General features: G+C 44.4%; 2 protein-coding genes across 2 annotated transcripts; one reads left to right on the top strand and one right to left on the bottom strand.

The window, feature by feature from the left end:
* The first annotated feature begins 9839 nt into the window (after window positions 1-9839).
* Window positions 9840-10650, top strand: LOC144741535 (claudin-14-like). The gene is given in 2 exon segments (XM_078624054.1): window positions 9840-9968; window positions 9970-10650. Coding segments are annotated over 2 exon segments (810 nt in total).
* Window positions 10651-12731: 2081 nt separating this feature from the next.
* Window positions 12732-16386, bottom strand: RBM41 (RNA binding motif protein 41). Its single transcript, XM_078624055.1, has 7 exons — window positions 16379-16386; window positions 14919-15035; window positions 14654-14846; window positions 14148-14352; window positions 13346-13851; window positions 12944-13091; window positions 12732-12856 (listed from the first exon to the last, which is right to left on the bottom strand). Exons 1-7 carry the CDS (start codon window positions 16384-16386, stop codon window positions 12732-12734), a joined length of 1302 nt encoding a protein of 433 aa, XP_078480181.1.
* Window positions 16387-16754: the final 368 nt, after the last annotated feature.

Below are 16754 nucleotides of genomic sequence, written 5' to 3'. Positions count from 1 at the left end.
CTTTTACCACAGTATCTGTACTTGTCCTTCAGGAACGGAGCTCAATGATTAGTGTTTTCATTGAAAAAGTGTGCCAACACTCTATGACCTGGTTTCGTTTTCTGACATGAAAGAAGAAAGTGATACCTGTCTTCCCTGGCTCTGGTAGCCTTTAAACGGAACTGAACAAAAGCCATAACAAAAACACGTTTAGTTTCTTTTCCTTCAGGCAATTTGCCTTGAACTGGCTGACAATCATTCATGATTATAGCCCCTGATACATTCCCATAGAATGTGGCAGAGGAAAAAAAAAAATCACCTCTTAATTTAGTAAACTGTGACGACACGGTGACTGCTTCCCACAATCTTTCTGACTAAAACCAACAAACGGAGAGCTTGAGAAGTAAACAGGGCCGGGTCAGAGTTAAGACTAACTGGGACAGGAAAATAATCCCTCTGTCCACTCACTGCGACAGCAGTAATGTCCCACTAGACTCTTATTATTACTGTTTCATAGCTTCTGTGTAAATAGTGACATGATACGTGAAATAATGTGCATCCAACTCAAGTTAAACTTGTGCCATGATATTCCTATTTTGATCCCGCTTGCTCTTCATATCTCCGCACCCCCTGTCCAACGGGGGCAGGATAAAATAAAATACATATACAGTTTGAGGACTACACTGCTGTTATAAGGAAGAAGGACATTTACATTCCACAACTTATCTAAGGTCATAAACATTCAGTAGTGACTGAAAGAATGCAGCAGAAAACGAATTTCCCTCATGTGCTGTTGCTCTGAGACGCTGCTCTTTCACAATGCAACATAAAGGATTTCAGGGGGGGGTTTTGTATTGTTTCATTATTTGACACTGAACACAGGGTGAAGAGCTCTCATCACCACCACGAGTTGAGTTTCATCACATAACAGTGACTTATTGTCCGCCATTTGTGTCACAGTGAGGTGTTATAAGATGACAAGTTAGCTAGGTTAGCTTTAAGCTAGCTAGTTAGCTATGAATTGTACGTTCGCTGCTGTAATACATTTCATTTACACCAAAAGGTTTGGGTGAGTGAGACCTATTCCAGACAATATGTGTATAAATTTAATGTAGTTGTACTTTAGTTGTACTTTGTGTGCAGATACTTTGCTCTTTGACCTGGTGCTACCAGCTGTTAGCATTAGCATGAAACCAGAGACTCCACCAGCATTCACATATGAACAAATAAACGTCGTTGATTTGTCAACAGCAGCGGACACTCGAGCGCAGCCCGCCAACAGATGCAGTCCTGCATGTAACACGAAGGGATTAAGGTTTTGAGCCGGTAATGGAAGAGTCCAGGAGGATTTCACGCACAATTTGAGCTTTTCAGTCCTCTGCTTGGAGGAAAAACAAAAAAGACCTCCCAGCTAAACAAGGATAAATGAAAAGTGTTTGCTCATGTAGATGCAAACCAACCACAGGCAGCGAGGGTTTTAATTAGAACTGAAACAATAACTGATGGCTCTTATTCACTGACCGAGAAAATACTCCACATGAAGAGAGGATTCATTGCTGTTGTTTTCTGGATTCACACTTCTGTTAAAGGTGAAAACCAGCCAAACCTCACCCCAAACGATCGAGGCAGATGGCGGCCAACTCTCCTGCCACTGTCACAAAGAGCTGCTCCAGACAGAATTATTAGTTCTCTATAAAATGATCACATCAAAACTTCCCCCTGTTACAAACTGTCCTGATACAATACTGAATTGACAAATTGACTTGTGCAACATATTATTTCTTTTTGTAGTTTTCATATTTAAATGTTTTAAATGTTTTTTGTAATGTCTTTAATCCTGTTATAACTTTTTTATCTCATGTGGTGTATGAAAGGTGCTAACTAATAACATTTATCATTATCATTGTGTTCAGATCCTATGTTCATTTACACTTTTGAAGGATTTTGTGCTGCTATGTACAACTTAAAGTCAATTTGTATTTGTATTTTTTTATTCTGTAATTTGAATGGTTTGAACCAAAAGATTGATAAATGGTTAGTTGTAGTCTTGTTTCACTTCTCTCTCCTTGATGTGAGTGGATTCAATGCACTTTTGCAAAAATTCTTTCGCCTACCATCTACAAACAGTCTTTAATTTAACATTCATCATTATAGCAAAACAGAATTCTGACACATATGAACAGGAAATGAAGATTCTCTGGTGGTTTGCTGAAGTAGTCAGTAACAGTACAACATCTGTAGCAACAACTGTGTTTCTCCTGCTCTTCCTGTCGTGAAATTCCACAGTTACCATGAACCATGACCCCACTCGCAGCTGATAAAAAGCCTCCCACACACTATATGCTACAGAAGGCGGAACATTCTTCTGTCGCGTTCGCGTCAGCCGGGACTGAACTTATAATTTAGCACAAACAGACCAGCATGTGCTTAAGACGCTGGTGGGTCCAAGCTGTCATGTGAGCTAAAACTGTGCGCCGGCTACGTTTAAGAATGAGAGCAGCTGTGTTTACTTGTTGTAGGACGAGGCTGTAATTTAAAGTTCTGAGACCTTCAGAAAGGTGTTATTTTGGTTAGTCGGTATCTGTAAGGTCAACGTTTGTTCATTCAGATGTATTTGAATGTGTTTGTACTAATCTTGACCAAAGCTGTGTTGTATTTTTCTGCTGTGTTCTGTGAGATTTGGTGATGATGCTTTCAAGTGCTGTTTCGGCACAGTGGTGAGAAGTTGTATTCTGCATAATATGAATTAAGAGTCATTGTGGGGGAAAAAAAAACGTTCTGTAAAACTGGTGGAACCTCAGGAGGAGCTCGACCTTGGCCAACCTTAAAAGAACAGGAACCCTCCTCAGATGGTTCATCTGTGTTCCATAAAAACAGTGCAAACGTGATGTAAGCCAGCTGGGCTCTGGTGAGTCATTCACATGAATTCATCGTCGGAGCTACTTCCGGGATGAGAAGACGCAAGCGGATCACATAAATTCTTCGGTTTCCACAGGAAGTGACTTACTGTCTTTAGGGACAGGGCTCGAAGTTCCACCCACTGAGGTCCTTCCCACGGGGCTGGAATGTTTGGGCCCGCGGCCAGGGATCTTCAGTCCACTGGACTTGAGCATATTCATTCTCTAGTAGCAGGGAGGCGTCCAGGACCTGAGAGCTCCTCCCCCAGCGGTGATGAAGGTGTCTGGATGTGGCACTAGATGCGGGAGCGGTGGCTGTCGCTGTCCATGTTTCACTGTGGGAATGGCGGAGGGAGGATGAGGCGGTTAGTTGGAAGCGTTACAAGAAGTGATGATTCAAATGTTCCCCAACCTCCAAACCTCACTGACCAGTGTGTTTTTGTTACAGTAGGTCAATTCACAGGAACGTGATTATGGAAGATGCACCTCTGGGAGCTCGGTGGCTCTGCTGTTGGTGACGAACCTGAGAACCACGAGAGCCAATGTAAGCAAGAGATATCACATGAGGTAGATGGTGTGAATGTGCACTTCGGGCCGATGATGTTGCACCTAAAGAACAAGCATTAAAGGAACATGGGAGCCAACAACAACATTCCTGTGGTGGCTCGGTGCAGATAGGCACACTTGGGTCACTTGGCGTTTGTAGGTGGAATTAATTCATGATATATTATCCAGTCATGTGCCGACTTCCATGACGGAGCACAGCGTGGAGAGCCGACAGACCCATCCCAATGAACGATCCTGTGAGGAGCGTAACCTACTTACAGAGACCCTGATTTAAGACGGGGAGCCACGTAGTGTGTTGGTTTAACAGCAGCCGTGTTGCCAGGTTTGACGTACCAGAGACTCAGAGAAGTGATCATACAGCTGTCAGAACCGAAATAACAATAGTGATGTGTCCTTCCGTGTGGAGGCTTTCGAAGCGTGTGTTGAGTAATTCAGGAAGATATTTGCAAAGGTTGTGTGTCGAGGATTGTGTCAGTGACGTAGGTCGTGACAAGTGATGGCAGTCTGACGCCGACGCTCCAAAGTCAAGCAGCTTTTCCTTTGAACCACTGGCTTTGATGCAGAAAAAGTCATATGACAAAGACAGGAAAACGGTAACGGTCGCCCGAGTAACTGCTCCAACCATACATTCATGTTAGGACCCAAATTATTGTACATTTGGCTTTTGGAGGATTATTGATCGTACATTGTCCAAAGAGCCAAACTGGCACACACCTGGCAACGTTGAACACCTACGGCCGTGGGTTTAGGGGGTTTAATCCCAAAATGCAATTTTTTCCTTATTTATTCTTTAGTACTCTCCTTAGTATTCATACTTTTCTTAGTATTCATAATTTCCTTGTTTTACTTGGAAATCTTCAGAGTCTACGAGCTTTGGTCCAACTTTTCACACAAACACACTGGACACCTGCTTCAGTTCCCATGAAACTACAGAAAGATTAACGTCGGCTTGAACAGAAACAGATTTCCCACCATATCTGTCGACAAAATGTACTTCTACAGTGACCACAAATGCAGTAAACTTTGAGCGCGACAGTGAAACCTCCGTTGGTTCATCAGGACCCAAACACTGACAAACTAGAGGTCTGAACTGAGTCGTATAACCTTTGTCAGTCTGTACTCACAGGATAAATCTGTTAACTCATAACTTCTGACAAACCATCTGTATCAAGGCCTAAGCTCAAATCTAACTGGGTAATACTTGGGTTACCTGTTAACCAATTAGCTTTCCAGGTAACTTAGCTGTGATCGCTAATGATCAATGACCAGTTTCAGTGATTGTGATTAAACCTGATGACTTCAGACTCCACTGTGTGGTTGTATCTACATACATACTGGGGATACTTGGGGGCAGGGGTGCCCCTTGTCAATATATACATATATTTTTCATTACGGCCCTGCTTCATGACATGGTCAACTTAATCAGTCAGCAGACTGACTGGAGGAGACTCAACCCCTGGCCCAGATGTCATTAATAAGGTTTTACAGACAACAATAAACAACACACACATCTGTCGGTGGTCTTTTTTTTAAACTAGACAGAAGAAAAACACACCGGTCTGGTGCATTATGAAATTCATACACCCAAAGATGTTCAGATGTGTCGAGGATGGTGGGTTTGTTTGTTCCTTAAAAATGAAGTCAGAAATAAGGGCCCTCGGAGTCGACTGCTGCGATTCCCAGGTAGTCCAAGCTATTCTTTGGACACAAAGGCCTGTTCCTTCCTCCGATCTGCAGATGATTTTTGATTGAAAAACCAGGACGGCTGAGAACGCACAACCTCTCCAAGAAGGAACACAACGCCGGTTTGATCCATTGTTGTCGCTACTGCGGCAACGTGCTGTATCCAGCCTGCCCTTCACTTCACGCCGGTCCCACCCTGCAGCGATCCCACATTAGAACTGCGTGGAAAGAGAAAGAGAAAAAAAATACCCCACCTTCCTGTGAGAAATCAGCGTCCAAAGGGCTGTCGGACAACTTTACACTGCGTCCGCCGGGGACAGGGCGATCGCGGCCACTGCCACTCCCTGGGATGCAAATATGGATGCTGAGCAGAAACTGAGAGGGAGAGAGTGGAGGATGGCAACAGCCGCACAGTGTCAGCAGAGACCGGGGATGCGCCCCGGGGAGCTCGCTACGCCGGCCTAGCGGAGACTAGCGCCGGGGAGCTGGTGCTACGATCCGGTCCGGGTTCGACCGCAGCATCAGCAACAGTGAAAACCAACAACTTTAATCCGTCTTCGTGTGAACTCCTGGGGGGTTTTTCCTCCCCCCCGTTCTCGGTCTCTGGTTGTCCCACGGTGTGTGGGGTTTAGTCGGGTTAGTTGGGTTAGCACAGCCTCCTTCTGACTCAACCCACCGGCTAGACGGAACAAAGGGGGCCGGGGAGCAGAGCCTCCTGGGGGACAGATGAGTCGACTACAGAGTCAGACCAGCCCGTTTTTGTGACGTGTTCCGTTTGAAAAAGTGGGGGATTTTAATCGTACGTCTGCTGTATCTGTCGAAATACACCACTCATCACATGTTTAGTCCCCGGTACCCCTTCACAATTAAATATGATCTGTATAGAGGTCGGTTTTTTTTTTGTGTTCGTTGTTTCTCTGTGGGACTTTTTTACACGGCCCCTTTTTGTGTATGAACAAATAAACACGACATAAATGCCGAACTCAGGAGTGGCTCATACCGTTCAACGACTAAATGTTACTTAGGCGAAAAACAGGAGGTGAGTTCGTCGGGGGGGTGATGCTGCTGGGAGAAACCCTGGTTTCCGGGCTGGATCTAAAGCGCACGGATTGGGCCCACTGGTCCCGTGTAGAACCGCTGGGATTGGTCGGGCTTGCTGGTTCTGGGTGGGTCCGGTTTGACAGCCGGACTGGGACTTTTTACATTTAACACCATGTTTGACATGAGGTGAGACATGTCGACGCTGTTGTCGGCCTCTCGTGCGGGCTCACCTCTTCATGCAACTACTGAGTCTTTCAAAATAAAGTTCTGACAAAAGGATGTGGAGAAACCTTCTGGACAAGCAGCATAGAATCCATATAAAAATGGCTGACAAAATGGGCTACATTTTGTACAATTTGTAATTATTGAAACATTTTTTCAAAAAAAATATCTTAACTTGAGAATGTTTTGAACAGGCAGTAAAACCTAAGTTATCCGAAGTTTTACTCTGATGTCATGCCAAAACAGAGTGCACCCTGCTGCAGTTCCCTCCTGTTGACCACACGGGGGTCTGCAAAGCTCTATACAGATGTTTAACTGTGTACAACAAATAAATATGAGCTTGATGGTACCAAGCTTTTTCAGTGGACTGGGTCATTACAGACAGAGGAACAGGCTTTAATGCCTGGAAGTGATCCATAAAGATAAAAATATGTGAGAACATAGAGTTAAAGCTCAACATTCAGGAAGCGGTTTGTGAAGTTGGGACGTGGTTAAAAGTGATGCCTAATCATGCCTAATAACCCACGTCACTAATACATTCTCACTTTTGATGACTTTGTGCTCTTTTTTTTCCCCTCACTGAGGACCCCTCATACTGTCTGTAAGACCAGAATTTGGGCCCTTAATGGGGACCCTCCCAGTCCCTCCTCTGTGGCTCAGTCAAAGCCACCTAAGCCAGGTAAAGCCTCACTTGCAGGCTGCTTGAGGCAGGATGGGAGCAAACCTCCCCTGTTACAATACAAGATCATTTCCTGAGGGTATTCATGTCCACACACGCATATTTATGGCGTCTATCCTTGGATCGTTCATTATATCCTATGACCGTTCCCTCCTTTACTGCGGTCACATCAATACGACAAAGCCTGAGCTGCCTGTTTAATATGCAGAGGTCAGATAATGTCCCTCTGTGGGTCACAATAATGGGCCCAGTGTTTCTGAATGTGTGGACATTGCCCTCTCAGCTGCTTCTGAGGGGAAGTGACTGGATTACACGCTAATCCCATTATGATGCCGCTGCCATGTGAGGGCCGGCAGGAGGGAATAGAAAGTCTTGAGGACTGGACCAACAGTGAACTCTGACAGCATGTGTCAACTATGGCCGACACCTTATCTGACGTGTCCGTGATGCCGACGTGGTACGTATCATTTCTACTCATTACTGCATCAATCTGACACTTGACGCCGGATCAAATGAGCCTTCCAGGGTTATTTACGTTCCCTCCAAACTGTTTTATTAATTAGCTCCAAAAATGTCTTAAACTGTCATGAAATTGGGACATGTAAAAAAAAAAAAAAAGAAAGGGAATTTTTCAAGTGCAAAACTTATCTTTCAAGCTTTTCAGAGCTAATTTTGGCCAAACCCAAATTCAGTGTCTCATTTGATATTTTATGCTTTTGTAGGATATAATTCGCCTGATTTAAAGACAACTCCTCATAATCTGCTGGCCTGCGAGCTGAAAGAAATCCCACAGAGCAGCCAGAGCTAAAATGTGTTTGTTTTATTCAGTTATTTCATTCATTATATTAAATCAGTGTAAAAGGCTTTAATTATTCAAACTGACTGCAGCCTGCATGGGTTTGGAATGAAGCTGTAAAATCACAGAATAAATTAACTGTATGATATGAGATGAGGCGCATGGAAGATCACTCTTTTTTGTGTGTATATATGTGTACATATTGTGATTATTGTGATATATCGGCAGAGACGGAATGTAAAAACCATGTTGTTTGTGTGTAGTTTTTTGAGTGAATGAAGCAGTTAGAGAAAAAGAAGATAATTGAAGAGGCGTCTGAATAAAAGAAGCGTCTCATCTGCTTTTTTTCTTCACACATCTCATTGAAACCTACTGAGGAAGTCATAAATAAAAACTAGATTGAATTAAAATTATATCCTCATTCTCTCTTTCCTCCCTGAGGGGAGATTGTTTGATTGTTCATTTTAGTGAGAAATACAAAAATATTCTAAAGCTGGTTCCCGACATGGCGTCACATGAAAGAATAAATCGTTTGAGCTCCTCTCTTTTCATAAAAGTAATGCGCTGCCGTCGTATCTTTTTCTCAACTGTGCAGAAAACCCATCCTGAAGTATTTGTCCTCCTGCAGTGGCCAGAATGAGACCTCGCTCCACCATCGAGCTCTGCTCTGCCTCTGCTGCCTCCTCTGTGTTTCATTGAGGAGGTACCAAAGGTCTGTTTTTTGGAGAAATGACCGATGAGAGAATGATTAACCTCCCTGGAAACACACATGTGTGTGTCACTGTCAGAGGTGTGTGTACATGACAGGAGGTGACAGGCTGGAGGGATCACACTCGAACAAAGAGCATCTGATGAAGACAGAGAGACAATGTGCAGCAACAGGGACCAGAGCGTCCCACGTTATCTGTCTCTGAAGTGGATCCGTTGAAGTAAAAGGACGTTTTTTTTTTTTGTTTTTTTTACCTTCATCAAACTGAAGCAGATGACAAAGAACTCCCAGGCTGGATGGTCCGCTGCAGCCAGAGGGGACATTAATTGCAGAAGTACCAGCGACTGAATCAAAGTGTGAGGTGACGGTCAGAGATTGAAGCAGCGAGACGAAGACAAACTTCTTTCAACTGACGTTTTTTTCATCCTTAGCGACCTGACCTGCAGCATCCAGAACCTGGTGCAGTCTCAGGTAATGCATGAAAGTACCACACAGACACTAACTAGCGAGGTGCATACCGAAGAGTGTGTCTAACAGTAAGGCAGAAGAACTGTTCAATCATAAGGAGATTTATGTGGTGCACAGGGGAGCTGAGCTGCTACTTTGACCGACGGTATCTCCGGCGCTGCAATCGCGCTGGCCTACTTTGGAGTACCGTACTTCAAACTAACTGCTCATCTCAAACTGGCTTCTTCTTCCTTAACTCTTGAACACCAAAGGTATCTCAGAGATACTTTTATGCTAGCGTACGATGGAGTACTGCAATTACGTGACTATTTGCACCAGAGAAGTTGCACTCAGTTCCCCTACCTGCTGAGTTAGGAACAGCCATGTCGCTGTCATTCAGGTAATCCCGTTCGCTCGTAGCTGGACGCCGGCCAGTCATTACCGTAATGACAGCAACTAAGTGTTTTCTGCCTCCCCTAGCTCCTTCTTCACGCCAGCAACTGAGTGGAACTTTGCAGCTTTCAGGAACTGTTTCTGCGATTTCGGTACTCCAACGTATGCGAACACAAATGAATCAGCAGCGTTACGTTAGTGTTAAAGGAACACTAAGGAAGAAGAAGCTTCAAAATGATAAATGACCTCTGCCCAGAGACCCCCAGAAAAAAACCTCAGACACATTGTGTTGTTGTATCATGAGTTGAAGCTGCACAGAAGCTCTAACGTGACCAACGTCCACCCACCTTCTGCAGAGAGATATTCACTGACCTCTTTCGGAGAAGCTCTCTTCGCTCGGGTTGGCTCCACCGGTTCATCGCCGCCATGGCGTCAGCAGCTCTGGAGCTCATGGGCTTCTTCCTGGGCCTGCTGGGGATGCTGGGAACGCTGGTGACCACAGTGCTCCGCTACTGGCAGATTTCCGCCCACATTGGCTCCAACATCGTGACGGCAGGTGGCCAACATGAGAGGCCTGTGGATGGAGTGCGTCTACCAGAGCACCGGCGCCTTCCAGTGCGAGACTTACAACTCCATGCTGGCGCTGCCGGCTGACCTGCAGGCATCTCGAGCCCTCATGGTCATCTCCTTGGTGTTGTCCATTCTCGCCATCGTCATCGCGTCTTTGGGGATGCAGTGCACCTTCTGCCTGGAGGGCTCGGGGGCGGTTAAGACTCGTTTGGCGGGCGCTAGCGGATGCCTGTTTCTCACCGCGGGCCTCCTGGCGCTCATCCCCGTGGCATGGACCACACACGAGGTGGTCCAGACCTTCTACCAACCCAGCGTACCGTCCAGCCTAAAGTTCGAGCTCGGGGAGTGTCTGTACGTTGGTCTGGCCTCGGCACTCGTCTCCATGCTGGGAGGTGGGCTGCTGAGCGTGTCATGCTGCGAGGAGCAGGATGGCGGGCGTGGGAGGCGGCGCGGCGGAGGCTATCCCTATCCGGTTGGAGGTGGCACGCTAGGAAAGGGTGTGCGGGCCACCTCACAGACCTACCGCAACCCCACCCTGCAGATGCCCAGCAGCAGGGGGCACAGGCTGGTCCGCAGCGCCAGCGGAAGCTCGCAGTCCAGTGCGCATGGAGTCCACGGAGCCAAGAAGCCCACAGCAGCAGGATATGACATCACAGGATACGTCTGATGCCTCTGTCACTCCATTATCCCTCATATGCAGCGATTGGTGCAATTACATGTACGCAAACACAGTTGCTGCAACACATAAAACCAATGCGTGATGATCCCCGGAGACATATTTTAAGAGTACTTGAATGATAGGAAGTATTTTTCTAAGACCCTTAAATATCTACCATTCCGCTTTTTTATGTGTCTGCAGTGATCAGATTGCATGCTGGGACCATCGACTATCCTACTGACTAGCAGTGATGTCACACCTTACAGTTGCAGATAACGCCGACTGAAAATTTCAGAGTCTGAAAAAAAAAACCAAAAACGTGCAAATGACGGAACAAGGGTGGACGTGCACAGATCTGTAACTCACTGTGTCATTCCACAATCACCAAAAGTTACAATCAAATCGTTCTCTCCGAAGCCTGAAGACTCTCACAAGTGTTGGACTTGTTCGAAACGACCCCGGTTAAAGACGTTATCATTCACTACCATTGGAAAACAACCAGAAGCAGACTCAGCACTGTCACGCAATCATGCATCCTTCCAAAAACTAACCAAATCCCACTTCAAATATTCTCCTGAACACTCAACACCATTGTAGCAGAAAGATTTAGGAGTGATTGTCTTTGTATGCTTAAAAAAAATATTTGATTTTTGATTGCTGCCTCTTAAGAAATTCTGCTTTAATTATTATTACTCTGAAAATACATAGAATAAAACTCTCATAACTGTCAGTGAATGTGACTCAATATTTGATCTGTCTGTTAGCAGTACACTCAATCATACGGCCATTATCACATATCAGCCGACAGATGAACTTTGATTGTCAAGAATTTTCACTTAAAGTGCAGACGGATCTGCGACATAAAGACCTTTTTATCCACTGACCTACAAACACGGTTGGTTTCAGCCGTGACGTTCCACCGGTGTGTGTGTTGTTTTTTTTTTTTTTTTAAAACAGTACTGAATGAGAAACAGTTCACAACCCTGAACTGGGAGCAAACAGAAACTGGAAACAAACAAGACTGAACCAACAAAGCTTCTGTCAATAAATAATCTCTTTTAGTTTGAGTCAAAGGAGGATGGTTAGACCACAACATATATTATTTAAATCCTCCTCATGTAAATACAGTGGAAATTAAATAATCCAATAATATTACTGTTATTACTACTCGCCTCTACTTTTAGTTACTTCTAATAATAACTTCTATTTTCAACCCCATAGTGCAAATACAAAGCTTTGAAGAAACATTATGTGAATTTTACAGTGACATCTCAATAGGCCAGAAAAGGGTAAAAGAATCTATTAAAGGAAGTAATGAAAATGCAAATGCAAACTGTGTCACTTCATAGTGAATTAGAGACCGATGGAACAGGGGTTTACACATGATATGTGGTCAATTTTTCTTCTGGGCAATGTAGGAATAGGAACACCAGAAACACAGGATGGATATAAACATCGGCGAGCCTTGAGTTTGCGTCAGTAGAAAGCAACAAAAACAGCATCACATCAGTGAACTTTGTGTGAGGATGAAAAATAAAATAACCTGTGATGTAATGAGGATTATGTGCTTTTTCGAACTGTGTCAACTCCTTCTTTGGTTCTGAGGCTTCTAAATGTCTCCCTCCTGTGTCTGAAAGCTAAACAACAGCTGCAGCAACCGATGACGAAGTTGATTTTACCTCCGGATACTGAGCAAACACACACATTTAGTTGGAGTATCTCTACGACACAGCACACACTGGGGCAAAACACACAAATTAGGGTTATTTAAGACACAGTAAATGCCTTTTTTCTTGTTTTTGTGTAGATGGAGGAAAGAGCATCATCATAGAAAAGAATATCCACCTTAACCTGTCAGAAATTCTAACGTTCTAATGAACGTATTTGTATTTTGCCACTTAAGTAATCACTTTGCAGCACCCCAATCCATATTTCCCACACGTGGGACAATAAAGGTCGACATATTGACACTTCCTGTTTAGACTTCATGTCATTTATTATAAAACCAATGTAAATAATTTTAAACTTGATATGTACAATCTTGGGGAGTTATTAAAAGTTCTGGAGGATCAGTGTGGTGTCAGGAATACTTATTCCGTCTCTTCTTTCCGTTTCTCCTCTTCCTTTCGCTCACGGCCAAACTCAACCACCAATGGTTTCCCGAGCAACCGGTATCCATGGACCAAGTGTAAAGCTTTGTGCGCCGTTTCAGCATCTGCCAGGAAGGAGAATGAATGCACGTGATCACACATGGAGCAGCTGAGCAGCTGTGTTTGATGAAACGTGCGCACGAGCTTCTCACCTGGCAGTGTGATGAAGGCCTGACCTTTCATCCGTCCAGTCAGGAGGCGGTAAACAACTGGGGGCCCGTTATCCTCTTCAAACCTGGAGAACAGCGCCACCAGCTGGGCCACTGACGCCTGGGCACTCAGATTCTTGACGCACAAAACCTGCAGTGAGACGACCAACACAAACATCCCAAGGAGCTTCTGTTAATGTCTCGTCTCCTCCGAGGTGTCTGGAGGCGGCGGGCAGGTGAAGTAATCTAGATCTTTCACTTTATATTAGTCATCGGTTTGTGTTTAAAGGAGCAGTGCGCAGAGTTTACACTGACAGAAATAGAATATAACGTTTTCATTTGTTGATGAACCATCAGGAATGACCGGTTTCCACAGTAACCATCACTACTCCACTACGTTGGTACCTTGGAGGGTTTTCCCGGCTGGTAGCTTCGGAACCTCGGAATGCTCCGGATTCCTTCCTCAGATTCACGATTGCTGAGGATTTCTTCATCGGAAACGGTGTGAACCTCCCCTCTGACGGTCAGAGGTTCCCCTGCATGAGCCGTCACCGCACACAGGCTGCCGATTGGCTGGCTGAGGTCGATCTTTGCTGGGGTAGTTAACTGTGGTTGTGTCCGATCTGGACGCTGTGACGTTTCTGAACGTGACTCCTGCTGAGCTGCTGAGCGACACTCCGGCTCTGACTGACAGTCCGATCCTGTCGCTGAGTCGGCGTCGTCCCTCTGGGAGCTTTGTGATTGGACAGATGCAGCACTGTGTGTACAACGGTGGGACGCTCCAGCAGCTTCTCCCAGTGAGTCTGATAGAGGAGTAGGCTCTTGTTTCTCCTGGCTGAGAAAGTCTCTGTAAAGTGAGTCCATTGGATCAGAGGATGACGCCCCCTGCTGGCCATGCTGCTTATCTTCATCTGGAATAACACAATGCTTCAAACTTAGAGACAGGTGCATCTCAGTAAATTAGAATATCATCAACAGTTTTTTTTTTTTACAGTAAATCAATTCAAATGGTGAAACATAACTTAATATATAGATTTATATGTAAATTACAAGTTTTGGAGTTTTTGGTTTTCATTATAATCAATATTTATTTCTCTTCTTTGTGCTGTTGTTTAAGAATGTCAAATAATCCTCTGATATGATTTACTTATTTAAGTCCCATGAAGGCGTCTGTTTACACAAGTACAGTTTGTCACAAGCTGCGTACCACGATGGTAGAGAGCGGAGAGGAATCCCAGACGATCACTTCCCTGGAACAGCGCCCGTTCGATCTCCATCTCCCGGCGTGAGAGTGGCTGGCTGGTGGCGAAGCGCTGTGGGCGCAACAGAAGCTCGGCCCGGGCTTCAATCTTGTCTCTAATCACCTGAAGGCGCTGCTGCTTCACCCCAGGGGCTGCACACACCCCATGGCACTGTGTGTGTGGGAGGTCTGAATTAGGCAACTCAACCAGAAGATCAGTAGTTCAATATGAAGGAACTCGCCAGCATGAAGGAATATTGAATTTACATTCTTGTCAATGCAAGAAAAGTATAGTTTGTACCAGAGAGCTGAGAGGTGAGATCAATAACAAGTGGTCCCTTGAGATGTATTTAATGAGTGAACTGACGTGCTTAGAGGTGACCACTGATGATCAGCTCACTCAGGACAGGAAGGATGCTAATACCAGGTATTCACAGGGTCTAAATCACCTCTTAGCCTCCAGCTGATTTCACCTGCTCTGGTTCATCTCTGCTCTGCCACAACTGGATCTCTGCGTCGGTGAGGCCCAGCTCTCGCAGACTAGCCAGCTCCTGCTCCCCATCCTGCAGGGCCTGGAACTGGGACAGACTCCTAACTCCCGCTGCTTGCTCCCCGAAAGGCTTATAGAGTGCCGCCGGGGCAAAGCACCGTCTCTTGGCTACACATCTGAAAGACATGACAACAAAACTACCCATGTAACACTGGCCGATGTGGCCAAAGGACAAACGTCTTTCTCACCGCTCGATGTCGACGTCAGTGTGGAGCTGCTGGAGGAGGAGGCTGTGTAGCTGCCGCTGTCCCTCCGTCTCCTGCTCCTCCAGCAGCGGACCGTCCTCACAGGGCTGCCGGCTGACTCTGACAGAGAAATCAGGGGAATACACGATATTCAGAAGAGAGACAACCATGTCTCAACTAAGAAAAGAACAGTCATAATAAACTCTTAAAAGTTTTTTTATTGAACTTGAACTCAGAATTATAACTTTTACACCAACAAGAAATAGGTATTTTTTTTCTGAACTAAAAAACAAACAAACAACAAAACATATTTCTTTATTTTATTTATGGAAAAGTTCTTTATTTTTACAGCCCTTTACAACAATCCTTTTGGTGAACCAAATTGCTTTACAATAGATAGCCAAACTAAGGAAACAAAAACAGTAAAAGCAATCAAATGAAATAAAAATAAATTTCAATTAAAATAACTTGATAGAAAACACCAGTGAGGTGGAGATATATCTACCCCTTCTGGGAAGTCTTGCCTGAATGATTCACTTATGTCAAGTTCTGCACAGCTACTAAATCCAGGGGTGAATTTGACAGATGAAACACTTGCAGGTAATTTTGGTAAATTAGTGTTAGGCATTTTTCGTCAACTGGAAGCTTTGTACGATACCTTTACCTCACATGCTCTGATTATGATAACGATAAACAGTATTTTTGTCAGTGAGGTGTCAGTGCTGTCAGTGCTTTGTGTGATATTCGTCAAATTAACCAGACAAATTCAGCTTAAAAAGAATGTACTGACTGAGCCATTATAAATTCATTATACTGAGTACTTCATTATACTGAGTACTTCGCTTTGTAGTCTACTGCCAAAACAGATATTAACATCTTTTTATTCACATACACTTCCTCAAATTAATTAATTCGCGTCTTCTTAATGGAATATTTTATACATGTGGCAATAAACGTCGTTGTTATTTTGATTGACAACTGTGTAACCTTGGTGTTTCTCTCCAAACCAATTAACTGACTTTTGAGACTAATCTGAATTTGCCGTTTTATAGTGTAACTGCATTTTCGACGTTTTCTTCTGACGGACAACAGGCTAACGTTAATGTGGCTTTTGGGGGCAAACTGGACGAGGAGAAAAGGCATAAACGAAGGTATGACATCTATGTTAGACTGGGTCAAAAATACATTAATAATGAAAAGTACTAGTTTTTAGGTGGAACCACAAATAAAGACACATTACGCTAGATATATTTTATATCTGAGAAGACAACAACGTTAGCTAACGCTAGCTAGCTGGCTGGCTGCTATCACTATGGCAACAGCAGTGGCATTTGATGAAAAACAGACTTGACATGTTATCATGAGTATCTTGTGCTAAGACTAATTACGAGATGATGTATTTTAAAATTAAAAATGGATGAATTGTGTGATTTAAATGACTACGGTGTGCAAGTTTTGCTTACCTCCGCATGCTTCCGGGTTGTACGCCCGCTTGGGATCATGGGAAACGTAGTAGAATCGCCAAATAGAAATGATTAGCTGCATCATGGAAACACCATTAAGTATCTGGTCATAATCATCACAGAACATAAAACATAACACACTTACACATAATTTCGATGTCAACACAAGGGGGGGGGGCTAGAAGCCTATCATAGACATAATATACCTCACACTTGCACATTGTGAAAGCACATATTCGTCCAGGTTTTATTCGATTCTATAATCCTGACTTCGGGTTATAGAGCTGTGTGCACGCCGTGGTGTCATATTAATCAAACGTAATGCTGCAAAGCCTGGCTGTATATATATACCCGATCTAAATCGCTCGCTGCGCCC

This window comes from Lampetra planeri, unplaced genomic scaffold (genome assembly GCF_965212315.1).
Source record: "Lampetra planeri unplaced genomic scaffold, kcLamPlan1.2.h2 scaffold_589, whole genome shotgun sequence".
NCBI classification, from domain to species: domain Eukaryota; kingdom Metazoa; phylum Chordata; class Hyperoartia; order Petromyzontiformes; family Petromyzontidae; genus Lampetra; species Lampetra planeri.
This window is presented reverse-complemented; position numbering and strand designations above follow the sequence as displayed.